This window comes from Rhea americana, unplaced genomic scaffold (assembly GCF_003343005.1).
Source record: "Rhea americana isolate MKP2758 unplaced genomic scaffold, rheAme1 scaffold_3, whole genome shotgun sequence".
NCBI classification, from domain to species: domain Eukaryota; kingdom Metazoa; phylum Chordata; class Aves; order Rheiformes; family Rheidae; genus Rhea; species Rhea americana.
Genome location: NW_028186423.1, coordinates 13,175,197 through 13,188,567, shown reverse-complemented (window position 1 = coordinate 13,188,567; position 13,371 = coordinate 13,175,197). Strand labels below are relative to the sequence as shown.

The following is a 13,371-nucleotide window of genomic DNA, read 5'->3' as shown; positions in this document are numbered from 1 at the left end:
GTCAGCTGCCGTGAGTGAAATCTTCCCTTGCCTGTCAGTCGGCTATTGGCTGGATAAGTACCATGGACAGCGGTTGTTCCAGCAGTAATTACAAGGCATGTTTTCAAAGGACAGCCATATCCACTTTCCAGAAATACTTACTCTTCAGGTTGAAAGAGTGTTTCAGGGCAGACAGTCTAAATGCATTTGGACCTTCTGCAGGATCCTGAGTTAACTGATGTATGTATATCTTTCCTGCCTTTCATTCAGCTGTTTTATGTTTTCCCAAGTAGTCTCAGATTGCTGTTTGTGTAGTTGAGCTTCATCCTGTGTTTGTGAATGCCCAGAATCATTTTCGTACCCAGAAGCCAAAGAATCTGCTATGTTCTTACCGAAGTTTTCTTCAACTCCTTTCCAGAATATTTCTTTCTTTCTCTCATTCAAATGGAGAAAGACTGGTTGTCAAAACTTTGATTAAAAGATCTCTCAGGCTCTTCGATGTGTATGCTGAGATTTTCTATGTTGAGTTTCAAATGGATAGTGAAATACTCAACAACATCACAGGTTTTAAATTCTATATAAATCAAACTTGCTCATTTTTTCCCTAAATCCCTCCTTTTATGGAATGAAAACTATTTCTTTATAATTTTACTTTATTTGGTTGTCATGGTAAAATATTTTGGGCTTTTTCTTGTTAATTTTATAGTATAGTTACTCTAGAATACAGGCTATTGTAATGATAAAGCTGTTTATGAGGATAGCATGTTATATCTCTCTACATTAGTTGCTTATCCASTTTTGCTCAGCTACAACTAACAGAATATCTTTCTCTCTGCTCAGATAACCTTACTGATAGAGTCAACCAGTAAGATAGAAAGGAGAAATAAGGTTATGGGGACTCTTCGTTTTTTTTGTTTACTTTTTAGTATAAATGATTGGCTTTATAGTAGTGAGAGTAAACATGATGATTGTGAGAATAAAGGATTGAATGCTGCTTCCTAGCCGTCTGCAGTGGGATTCACAGAAACATGCACTTCAAGGAAGAAGTAACTCTGGCTCTTTGAAATTGTTCATGTGTCTCCCACACTGTACCTGCTGTCTGCTGTCAGAGTCTTTAAATCACTATGGGATTCAAACTGCAAGAAAACAGAGAGAAACTTGCAGGGTTTTTTTGCCCTGTGTCATTTTATGTGCATGTATAGAGTTGCACAGTACATATATAGCCCCAGGGAACACCGGTTYACATCCATCATGCTTCAGACACACAAGCTCTTAAAGTTAAAGGGTCTTAATGAATTCGTTGCCTTTGGGATAAATAGCTTTGTGATAATAGTTTAGTTTTCATGCATCAAATAGACAAAATATTCACTTTGTGCTTACAAGCATAGGATTGATAATTTCATGCCTGCAGCTGTCACATTTTTGAGGGAAAAAAGCTTTAACGAAAAGTTTTGGGAAACAAAATCTTTCATTTTTTTTTTCTTTTTAAAAGCAATAATTTTAGATTAGTTCTTAGTTACATTTCATTTCTCCTTCAACGCTTATCTAGCTTTTTCAGCTTATCTAAAAGTTAATGGGAGTTGAATGATGTCCCACTAATCTTTCATCATTGCTAGTTCTGCTGAACTTCATTTGGTGTGTGTGCATGTGTGATCCTATTGGTGCCTAAACCCACGTGATTATAGACCAGCCAACACTGTTACAAACTCATGTTTTGCATCCTCTACCACATTTGATGCATTCTCTCTGTCTCCACCATTCTTTTCCACATTTCCATGTACCTTAATCTTYGCTTCTCATCTTCTACCTCATCTCTTTGCCTACTGAACACACGATCCCTCTCCTTTCTCCCACTTCCTTTTTATCTGCAATTTAGCCAAAACCAGAATGAAGTAACCCATCTTTTTGCCCGTCAGCTGCTGAACAATTCCTAAGTAACTCTATACTGACACTTATTTATTCAGCATAAGACGATCTGTTCTTATTTTAGATTAACCTACTTTTGAAAGCTCATATTTAAATGTGAGTTTAGGTAGCTGTTTTTGTTCTGTGGTCAGAGTTCTCAAACATGAAGTTTCTTGATCAAATTCACATTGTTTCTAAGTCCAAAATAATTTTGAAGGGTAGGTAGATATTCATTATGTGGTTCGAAGACTGCTACAGTTCTGGTATGCTCCTGTTCACTTTGGTGACATTTAGGTTAAAATTTTAGTTTTAGTGTCATATACTTCATTCTTTTTGTCTTTCCTGCTATTTCTTTTCTAAGACATCGTTTCATTTTTTCTTTCTTTTTTTTTACTTGTTCATACTATTTATTTTTTTTTCACCTATCATTTCTGCTGAACTGGGACATTGATTTCCCAGTGCCTATTCGTATTTGGGAGGTATAAAGATTAGACTTTTTCAGACCTTTCTGGAAAACAATATGGCAAGGATTGAGGATCAAGAATTTGATGTCAGGTAGTTTTTCAATGCCTTATTCTCCATTAGAAAGCTGCTGGAGGTGGGTAGACCTTCTCTTCCTTTTATAACTCCCTAGACAGCTGTATCAGGAGAGTCATATTGGTACTGCTTCTGGTTGTACTAGAGTACTAGCCACATAAGGCTTTGATTGTTTCAATGTAAAGAATTTTGTTCTTAACCATCACTCACACTACAATATATTTTAATGCTGCATTTTTTTTACAGTGTAATCTGTTAGTGTAATCTACAGTACCATTAATGTAATCCTATAATAATAGATTAAATTAACCATTTTGATTCTATGCTGATTTCAGATTTTAATTGAAAAGAGTAATTAATCTGATTCCCTGTAACAAGAGGGGACTAAGCTTAAGTATCCAGAGCAATCTTTCAAATGTATTTCAAAAGATTTTTCCTTTGATATTCCTTCAGTTCACTCTGGTTAGATACTTGTTTTTCATTTAATATATGAGATGTTGCTTGACTCTGGTTCTGCGTAGTAGGTGAATATAGTGAATATATTTCACAGTCAATGAAATCATGATAATACTAATATATGTGTTAAATGTTGCATATGCATATATTGATACAAAATTAATTTATTTTCACATAGGGGATGTCCTACTTTGGTGCAAGCATTACCAGGTCCTAGTACACAAGTAACTGCTGGAAGCAACCATACAGCTATACTCTTAATGGATGGCCAGGTTTTCACGTTTGGAAGTTTCTCAGTAAGGAAATAATATTATACGTATTTGCATGTATAGTAAATTGTTCAAAGACCTTTCAAAACAGTTTGCTTATACTTGCACACATAGAACAACTCACGACTTCTGCATGCCTTTTGTGTCTATGTCCCTGTTATGTTTAAAAACGTGGCYTCTAATGCTGTTGTGGTTAGAAAAGCATGACGACAAAAATTCTTGATGTTTTATATTTTAATTAATGATTGGCATTTAAGATTGGGCTGTTTATTAACTGTTTGTTCAAACTGTCATTGTTGCAAGCATTCTTGCAATCACAAATGAACATCTATTTCATATTCTATTGCCTATCTGTTTGCATCAGCTGGAAGAGATAACAGGGTCCTAATTTTCATAGAAATAGGAATGAGTTACAGTCGTTATGATTGTGGTTAAGGGGAGTCATTGCATGATGTAGTACAGCATAACTCTGATACTCTTCTTTCATGTTCATATGGCACATAACCTTCTTAAGTCCACCTGGAATCCATTTGCATATTCATTGATTAAGCACTTAGACATCATTTAACTCTCCTTCCTTCTAACTTTGCACTTTTGTGCCTCCTTGCCCTGGCAGCTGCCCCCTCTCTGCAGACAATTTCTCCAAATTGTCTGTTGCTAGTACTTCCTTACTAATGTCCTTCTGACAAAAGCTGGAGTACAAGTATTGAGCTATTTTTATACACTCTAAAAAGAATGTACTGCCAAAAATGAAGGAAGAGCACCTTTTGATTTTTTTTTAACAAAAATCCAAAAAAGTGAAGAATGAAATTTTTAGAATCAGCAAACTCTGATTTTAATTAAATCTGTGCCTTGGGAAGACTCTTACATTAGGTAATATTTTGTTGTTTTTCAGCTCTTGAATAAAAAAGATTGGTGTATGTCTTTTTCAAAGGTGATTCAAGCACATAAAAGCTTAAGCGTTATTGACTTYCATTAAAAGAGCCAAATTCACTTCAAAAAACAGAACTTAAAAACCTGCCTGTTAATTGAGCTTTTTTCCTTTTTCTAAAGGAAACTATTTCTGAAGGAACTATTTTTTTCTAAAAATAATTGGAGACCATATTTAGACCACCTGATTTATGTATCCAATTTTAATATTCTAATGACAGAGACTTGGTTGAGAACCTTATAAAGTCAGAAAAGCTGAAAATCAAGCACGTAACTTAACAGAATCACAGGATGGTTGAGGTTGGAAGGGACCTCTGGAGATTACCTAGGCAAACCCCGCTGCTCAAGCAGAGTCACCTAAAGCGTGTTAGACAGGATCATGTCCAGGAGGGCTTTGAATATCTCCAGAGGAGACTCCACAACTTCTCTGGGCAACCTGTTCCAGTACACTGTCAAATTTTTTTCTCAAGTTCAGATGGAACTTACGCGTTTCAGTTTGTGCCTGCTACCTCTTGTCCAACAGGTACCACTGAAAAGAGTCCGGTCCCATCCTCTTGATTCCCTCTCAGCCTTCTCTTATCCAGGCTAAATAAGCCTAGAGAAGGCTAACTAAGCCCAGACTTTCCTCATGAGAGAGATGCTCCAGTCTTCCAGTCATCTTCATAGACCTATGCTGGACTCTCTCCAATAGCTCCATGTCTCTCTAGTACTGGGGAGCCCAGAATTGGACACAGTACTGCAGATGAGGCCTCATCAGGGCTGACTACAGGGGCAGGATCACCTCCCTCGACCTGCTGACAAAACTACTCCTAATGCACCCCACGATACCATTGGCCTCCCTGGCCCCAAGGGCACATTGTTGGCTCATGGTCAACTTGTTGTCCACCAGCACTCCCAGGTCCTTCTCTGCAGAGCTGCTCTCCAGAAGGTCAGTCCCCAKCYTSTACTGGTGCATGGGGTTATTCCTCCCTAGGTGCAGGACATTGCACTTGCCTTTGCTGAACTTCATGAGGTTCCTCTCCGCCCAGCTCTCCAGCCCATCCAGGTCTCTCTCAATGGCTGCACAACCTTCTGACATATCAGCCACTCCTCCCAATTTAGTATCATCAGCAAACATTCTGAAAAGGCACTCCRTCCCCTCATCCAGGACACTGATGAATCAGTTGAACAAGACTGGACCCAGTACTGAGCCCTGGTGGACGCCACTAGCCACAGGCCTCCAACTAGACTCTGTGCCACTGATGACGACCCTCTGAGCTCTGCCTTCTCAGTCCACCTTGCAGTCCACTMGTCTAACCCACAGTTCCTGAGCTTATGTAGGAGGATGTGATGGGAGACAGTGTCAAAAACCTTGCTGAAGTCAAGGCAGACAACATCCACTGCTCTCCCCTCATCTCCTCAGCCAGTCACTCCATCATAGAAAGCTATCAGATTGGTTAAGCGGGATTTCCCCTTGTGAATCCATGCTGACTACTCCTGATCACCTTCTTTTCCTCCATATGCCTGGAGATGACATCCAGAATGAGCTGTTCCATCACCTTTCCAGGGATGGAGGTGTGGTTGACTAGCCTGTAATTTCCTGGGCCCCCTTTCTTGCCCTTTTTGAAGACTGGAGTGACTCTGGCTTTCCTCCAGTCCTCAGGCACCTCTCCWGTTCTCCGTGACCTTTCAGAGATGATGGAGAACAGCCTGGCAACAACATCCACCAACTCCCTCAGTATTCATGGGTGCATCCCATCAGGGCCCGTGGATTTGCGGGTGTCAGATTTGCCTAAAAATGATCTCTAATCCCTTCTTAYTGACCAAAGGAAAGTCTTCCTTTCTCCAAATTTTCTCTTGTCTCCAGGCTCTGGGATTCCAGAGGGCCAGTCTTAGCAGTGAAGACTGAAGCAAAGGTGGCATTCGGTAACCCTTCTTTGTGTCCTTCGTTACCAGGACCCTCACCCCATTCAGCAGTGGACCCACATTTTCTCTAGTCTTCCTCTTGTTTCCTRTGTACTTGAAGAATCCCTTCTTGTTGTCTTCGGCATCTCTTGTCAGATTTAATTCCTAATGGGCCTTAGCCTTTCTTGTTGCATCCCTGCATACTCTGACACTGTTCCTRTATTCCTCCCAAGTGGCCTCTCCCTTTTACCATGTTCTATGTACTTTCTTCTGTTTGAGTTTTGCCTGGAGCTCCTTGCTCATCCATGCAGGTCTCCTACTCCCTTTGCTTGGCTTCTTGCTCATAGGGATACACTCCTCTTGATCTTGGAAGAAATGATGCTTGAATACTAGCCAGCTCTCTGGGACCCCTTTTCCTTCTAGGTTCCTAACCCATGGGATTCCTCCAAGAAGTTCCCTGAAGAGTCAAGAGTCTGCTCTCGTGAAGTTCAGGGTTGCTCTCCTGCTTGTTGGCTTGCTTCCTTCTTGCAGGATCCTGAACTCCACCATCTCATGGTCACTGCAGCCAAGGCTGCCCCCAACCTTCACACCTCCTACCAGTCCTTCTTTATTTGTCAGTACAAGGTCCAGCAACACATGTCTCCTTCTTGGCCCCTCAACCACCTCTGTCAAAAAGTTATCATCAGCTAGATACTTAGGTGCAGTACAGGTCCTCCTTTGTCCACCTCTCAGTAACTACTTGTTTGTCCACTTGTCAATAAGTACCTGTAGGTTGAACATAAGGCTCTAGGTCTCCATGTCAGGATGTTAAGTAGCATATTCCGAGATGCTTACTTAGGCACTTGATACTCTTTTTAATGAAATTTGATATACTAATCAATCTCTAGGTATTGTTAGGTGGTGTTTGCTCTGTATGACTTACTATCGATATAAACAAGGAGCTTAGTGGACTTTAGACAGTCTGAATTCAACTGTAGGATTTTTGTGTACTAATTCATTCCTAGTTTAGCACTGAAGTTATTTATGTATTGAGTAATGAAGCAGAATAAATGCTTTTAAAATTGATTCCTAAGATGGAAATGGATGTTCTTCATCATGGAGAGTTTGAGTTGTTTAAAAAATGTTCTTCATTAAAAAACCTCACTGAATAGGGAGGAAAGAATCTGCCAGTAGCTTGTTACTTGTATTTAAATGTGTAATGCTTCATTTGGAGTAGTCACTACTTTCTGAAAATAATTTTGTAGTAAACTATTTCTTCTAGATTATTTAATTTGTATGTTGAAACTACCTAAATAACTAACTTGTTTATCTGAAACTGTTATTGATAGTATTTCTGCATTAGACCTATTGGTATTTACTAATTCTTGCATTCTGTCTATAGAAAGGCCAGCTTGGTAGACCAATTTTGGATATGCCCTACTGGAACGCAAAACCAGCACCTATGCCTAATATTGGCTCTAAATATGGACGCAAAGCTACGTGGATTGGAGCAAGTGGAGACCAGACTTTTCTTCGGATTGATGAAGCTCTCATTAATTCTCACGTACTAGCTACATCAGAGATATTTGCAAGCAGGCATATAATAGGCAAGAACTCTTCTAGAATATTTTAAATCTATTTATGGAATTATTGGAGAAAAAATAGATTGTCATATAAGCAATAGACAAGCAGCAAGTCAAAAATATGAATGGAGTGAATTCCAGTATTTTGACCTTCACTGTATCATTAAGCAACACACTGTGGTGCTAGATGCTTTAGAAAAGTAATTTTATTAAAAGCTAGAATGTAGAAGTCTTAAGCTTTTCTCACATTTTTGACGTTTTATTGCAGTCTTACTATGGCTTATCTTTTGCTGTAGCAGTACATATGTTATTCCCTACTACATTATTACTGCATGCATAGAAGATGCCCTATATTGACTAGAATCTCCATATTTTTCTACTCTTTTGCTGCCTGATCTAGGTTTGGTACCAGCTTCAATATCAGAACCTCCTCCTTTTAAGTGTCTTCTGATAAACAAAGTAGATGGCAGTTGCAAAACATTCAATGATTCTGAACAGGAAGACCTTCAAGGATCTGGTGTGTGTCTGGATCCTGTCTATGATGTTATCTGGAGGCAAGTGTGGATTATAGCTATTTAAGCTTTAGTGTAGAAATAACTTAAAATAACTTAGAGGGTCTGATCTGCTCATGATTTGATTATGTCCACTTTCCTAGTAAGAGAAAAACAGCACTTAGTCTTCTGTATGTCTTTTTTCGCATCTTTTGAATGATTTGTTCAAGGAAGCCCAAAACAAACCCCCTTTCCCTGCCTGAATTTTTGGATTTCTGTTCCCTTTTGCATCATTCTCATTCCAGTCTCATCGTACTTGGGGACACCCTAATCTATTCTGCTTATTTTTTCTTTCTTATTTTTCCCTATCTTTCTTCTGTCCACTCCACACCATATCTAGTTTCCACAACTTTGTGTCTTAAACCTTTGTTCTTCTCTGAAACTTTAGAGAGAAACATTTGAATAGTAAACAGGAGTAATGGTGTTCTCACCTCAGACAGTTTGAGAGGTCAAAATGATGACACTTATGTAGACAGCATAGACATTCAGTTACAGTCGTGTATATTTTGAAATCTTTGGAATTGATTGCATTCAGTGCAGTCTTTGAGCAGCCATAAGTCATAAGCGCTTGTTTCAAAGTAGCATCATGTCAGATTCTTTTATATTGATTTAAAAGGCTATAGTAGCCAAGATTTGGGAGACAATTTTGAAATGTTACCTGGGTGCAAGTGGTGGATGATGTTTAGACTGTTTGAAGAGTTAGGCAAAACAAGAATAATCAATTACAGCTAGAGTAAAGCAGGGAACCAACTGGTCTGCATTCATCGAGAAAGGTAGGATCACGTGGGACCATATCCAGAAAAGATCATTGTGTCCATAGGCTGCCTGCATCCTACTTTAGATGCTTTCATCCAGAACTGAGATTCGGGAACTTAATAGCTACTTAACATTGAAGCCACTATGTTTGCTAAATATGTTCCTTCTTGATCTCTGAAGCTCTTTGGATGACTGTAGACCGGCACTGTGCACATCCCCAGCATTATCTGAGTCTTGTTAGCTACATAGCAGTTCTTACTAAAATTATGCTGAGATCTGAAGTGAGGAGGAGTGCCACCGAGTCTCTCTAAGATTTATACATGTATTGTCAACATGGCTAGAACACGGTGAAGGACGGAATTTATGAAAAAATACAGTTATTGATGGCCATTGGACAGCAGCCAATTTTGGGAGAAAAAAAGTCAGATGATGACATTCAACTTGATGTAACATCCTAATGGTTATTCATCTTGAGGAAGTTCAAATCCCTATATTTYGCATTCAAAGAAAGCAACTTAAAGATACTGTTATAGATAAATGAGGGTTGAGATGATACTTTGTTGTCTTGTAGAATGTCTAGAGTTTAAGGGCTTAACTGTGAAGAACRGATTTTTGGAGTCTCCATTTTCAGATCTATTTCTGTGTTAGCCCATCTTTGTTTAATAGAAAATGTTGAAACAGCTTAGAGAAGGGACATGTTAAATAGTATGCTGGTTAGTAGTGAAATAATTTGTATATTAATTATTATTCCTGGGCATTTTTATTCATGCCTATTGAAATGAATGGGGCAGTTCCTCTGCAAACAGTGATCTTGATTACATAAATTTTAAAGATTTTCTTCACAGCTCTATGGCTTTTTCAACCAGTAATGAAATTCACATAGCTAAATCATTTCGTGTGTGTGTGTGTGTATATATAAACACACACATGTATATAGAAGTTGCTAACTCATTGAAATCCTTAGGAAATACTTAAATATTGAAATATTTATGGTATCCTTTAATATTTTTAGTTAAAACTATTTCTTTCTCAGTTAGTTAGGCAGTCTTATCTCCTTTTGAATTTTTAGTCCAATATATCAAGTAAGGAATTTATTTCATTTTAGTCAGAACACTCATCTTCTAACAGTCTCTTCCCTTAAAAAGTGATATAAAAGACTTAATTTTTATTTTTCTTCAATTTGATCTATAATAGAGAAAGTCCTTGTATTCCCTTGTTTATGCTACCTTTCTCTATAATCCTTCTTAAAACACTCGCAATGTGATGGAATCAGTTTTAAAAGCCCAAACAAAACACGTTGGATTTCTCAAGATCTTTCTAAATATTTTGGAGATAAGTAATCTTTTTACTGTCACTTGGCATCTTTATCATTCTTTAGCACATCTGCCATTATATCTAGTACTTTGCTAGTCACATCATGCTTCTTAAGATATTATACCATTTTAATATTTATTAGCTTTGAAGTGTGTCTATCATTTTCTGAAATTTGTAAACCCATAATATGATTTTTCCACTTGAAGTATAACAAAAATATATCTGTTTTTTCCAACTGCTAGTGTTTTAATCTAGTAAAGCTTATATGTTTGGCATAGTGATGTTCAGTTCTAACATTTTATACTAGCAAATCTACATTTTACAGTAAATAGTTAATAAAATTTAATTTTTTTTTTTTAGTCGGTGAATTTTTTTTTTTTTTACTCTGTTTTGTCTTGCTGTAGGTTTCGACCAAATGCTAGGGAACTGTGGAGTTACAATGCAGTAGTTGCCGATTCCAGACTTCCCTCAGCTCCAGACATGCAGTCCCGGTGTAGTATTTTGAGTCCAGAACTTGCTCTACCAACAGGTTCCAAAGCTCTAACCACCAGATCTCATGCAGCTTTGCACATTCTAGGTATACATTTATAGTTGACGAGTTAGAAACTTAAATGAAATAAAGGCACACTACTTCATGTTTAGATAAATTATACAGCTTTCTGACTTTTGAATTAAAAAATAACTTAATCTTTCATCATTACTCTTAACACTTAATCAAAATCATTGTCTTCTGTCATCTTAATGATGCTAGAGGATTTTAGAGTTCTAATGGAACCTCCTACTAGAGGTAAGCAAAGTAACGTAAAAGACCTTCCTAGTTAATCTTTTTCAACAGTATGCAGAACATAGGAAATACCACTTAATTTACCATGGAGTCCCCGAAAAACAGACAAGAAAAACCCTTCAAATATACAATTAAAAAAATAAAGAATGATTAGAATTTTTTCTTTGCAGTTTGATATATTTGGACACTAAGAGTAATATGATTTATGATTTGCCTTTCTAGTCAAAAAACATACTGAAGCAAAAAATAGTCTCACTATATCCAGGTATAAATTGGCCATATATAACTTATTCAGTGCTTTAAAGCCCAGCTTTGAAAATTATTTTGGTTACTTATTCCATGATGGTGAGGAGTGATCAGTTTCTTATCCTCTGTCCCTCATCATGTGTTAGAGATGCAGTGATATTTAACTTGAGCAGTATTTTTTTGTATCCAAGTCAGAATAAGAGGCCGTGTTAGATATCCGTGTATATGAAACAAAATGCCGTGTATGAAGGTTCTCAAATCTACCCATAATTCAGCTGCTACTTCAACTCTTTTTTGGTATTACAGGAAATAAAAAATATATCTTACTATTAATTTATTTACCATTGGAGAAGTCACAAAGTAGATTTAATCGTGTTTCTTGGTTAATCATGAAAATGAAATAAATAAAATTGGTCTTTAACATCAAACCTTTGGTTCTGCAACAGTAGCTCCTGACCTTGTAAAGTTAAAGTGATATTCAGTAGTATACATGTGGCTTAGGGACAAAGCAGTTTTGTTACAGTGATCTTTTTTACTAATATTAATTTCCATTTCACCAATTACAATAAACAGTAAGACATTTTGACTGTTTCTTGGCTTTGCTTTCTTTTAGGTTGTCTTGATACATTGGCTGCTATGCAGGACTTAAAAATGGGTGTAGCAAATACAGAAGAAGAGACTCAAGCAGTAATGAAAGTTTATTCCAAAGAAGACTACAGCATTGTTAACAGATTTGAAAGTATGTACACAGTAAGGTTTTATTGCATAAGCTAATTAGGCTTGTGGAATAAGAGATTATTTCGTATAGATTAACTGTATTTTTGTTGTGTGTTCGTTTTTTTTCTGTAGGTCATGGAGGAGGTTGGGGTTATTCAGCCCACTCAGTAGAAGCTATCCGTTTCTGTGCTGATACAGATATTTTGTTAGGTGGTCTTGGTCTTTTTGGAGGTAGAGGTGAATACACTGCTAAAATAAAGGTAGGATATTTTTTAGAAAAACAGAATGATCTCTCAAAATCAAAACTTTAAAAATACTGATTAAAATAATTTTAAGTTTTTTTCTTGATGAGCAAGTAATTTACTGTGTATTGAAACATTGGTAGTAGAATAGGAAGCAGGCTTCTCAGGGAGAAGTAATGAACCTTATGTTGTAAGTAAGGTGGGTGAGAAAGAGAACTGAGAATTACTACTCTTAAACTGTCCAGTGACCCATTGCTACCTTCACTCAGTGTTATGCCATCTCAGATGTCTTCTGGCAGTGGGTAGAATTGTTTTGTGATGTATTTGTATGAAGGTCTCCGAGATCTGCCTGCAGAAAATTTAGATGTGGTAGGCTTCAAGTTAGAATCATCTTCTATATCAGGAAACATGTGGGACTGCTTCTTAAGAATGGGAGGACGTTCATCTGCAGCTGGAATTCTTTCAGAATCATGGTCTACCTGAGCCATCATTTCCTGCCATCCCTACCCTTTCTTTCTCAGGCTGCTATCTGGGTGGCTTCTTAGTTTTGATTCTTCAGCTCAGAGTGAATTGTAATGTCACTTAGCATACTCAGTTCTGCTTTGTACTATACATAGCAATCGTTAGGACCTGAGCATGTGTACTGATTTAAAACAATAATAATAATTTTTTAAAAATCTGGCTTTGAATAGAAAAGCACATGCAAACCCACATTGTGATTATAAGAAAAGTCAGGTTTCTGATAAGTAACTTTATTCTTGCATTTATTAAGGATTTTAGAAACATCCTGAAAGATGTTGAAAAGGAAGGAGGTAATATCTATATGAGATTTGTATTAGAAATGTACATTCAGAAAGTTATTCATGTTTTTCTCAATTTAGATGGTTGCTGAGATCTTTTTCCTTTTTCAAATAAGTAGAATTACTAATTATTAAGGTGTGTTTTAGGTTACCAACCATCATTTTTCTGGTGGAAGAATAGTAGTAGAGACTTTCCAGAATGTCAGACAGGAAAAAAAAAGTGATATAATGAAGTTTCTGACATCTCGGCCTTTTTTTTTTTTTTTTTTTTTAATCTCTCTTGTCAGTTGTTTGAATTGGGTCCGGATGGGGGGGACCATGAAACTGATGGGGACCTTCTTGCTGAAACAGATGTCTTAGCCTATGATTGTGCTGCTAGGTAAGACATTTTCTTTATCTACTTTACCTACTTCTTGGTTTTCTTCATACACATTTTAAA

General features: G+C 37.1%; 1 protein-coding gene across 4 annotated transcripts in view; it reads left to right on the top strand.

Moving 5' to 3' along the window:
* MYCBP2 (MYC binding protein 2) overlaps nt 1–13,371 on the top strand; it is a 211,450-nt gene that overhangs the window by 78,519 nt on the left and 119,560 nt on the right. For all 4 annotated transcript variants that reach the window (XM_085309535.1, XM_085309537.1, XM_085309534.1 and 1 more), the window contains exons 21-27: nt 3,056–3,173; nt 7,342–7,546; nt 7,923–8,076; nt 10,548–10,720; nt 11,787–11,912; nt 12,023–12,150; nt 13,220–13,311. In XM_085309535.1, the coding sequence (XP_085165661.1) occupies nt 3,056–3,173; nt 7,342–7,546; nt 7,923–8,076; nt 10,548–10,720; nt 11,787–11,912; nt 12,023–12,150; nt 13,220–13,311 (996 nt within the window). The remainder of the gene's footprint in view (nt 1–3,055; nt 3,174–7,341; nt 7,547–7,922; nt 8,077–10,547; nt 10,721–11,786; nt 11,913–12,022; nt 12,151–13,219; nt 13,312–13,371) is intronic.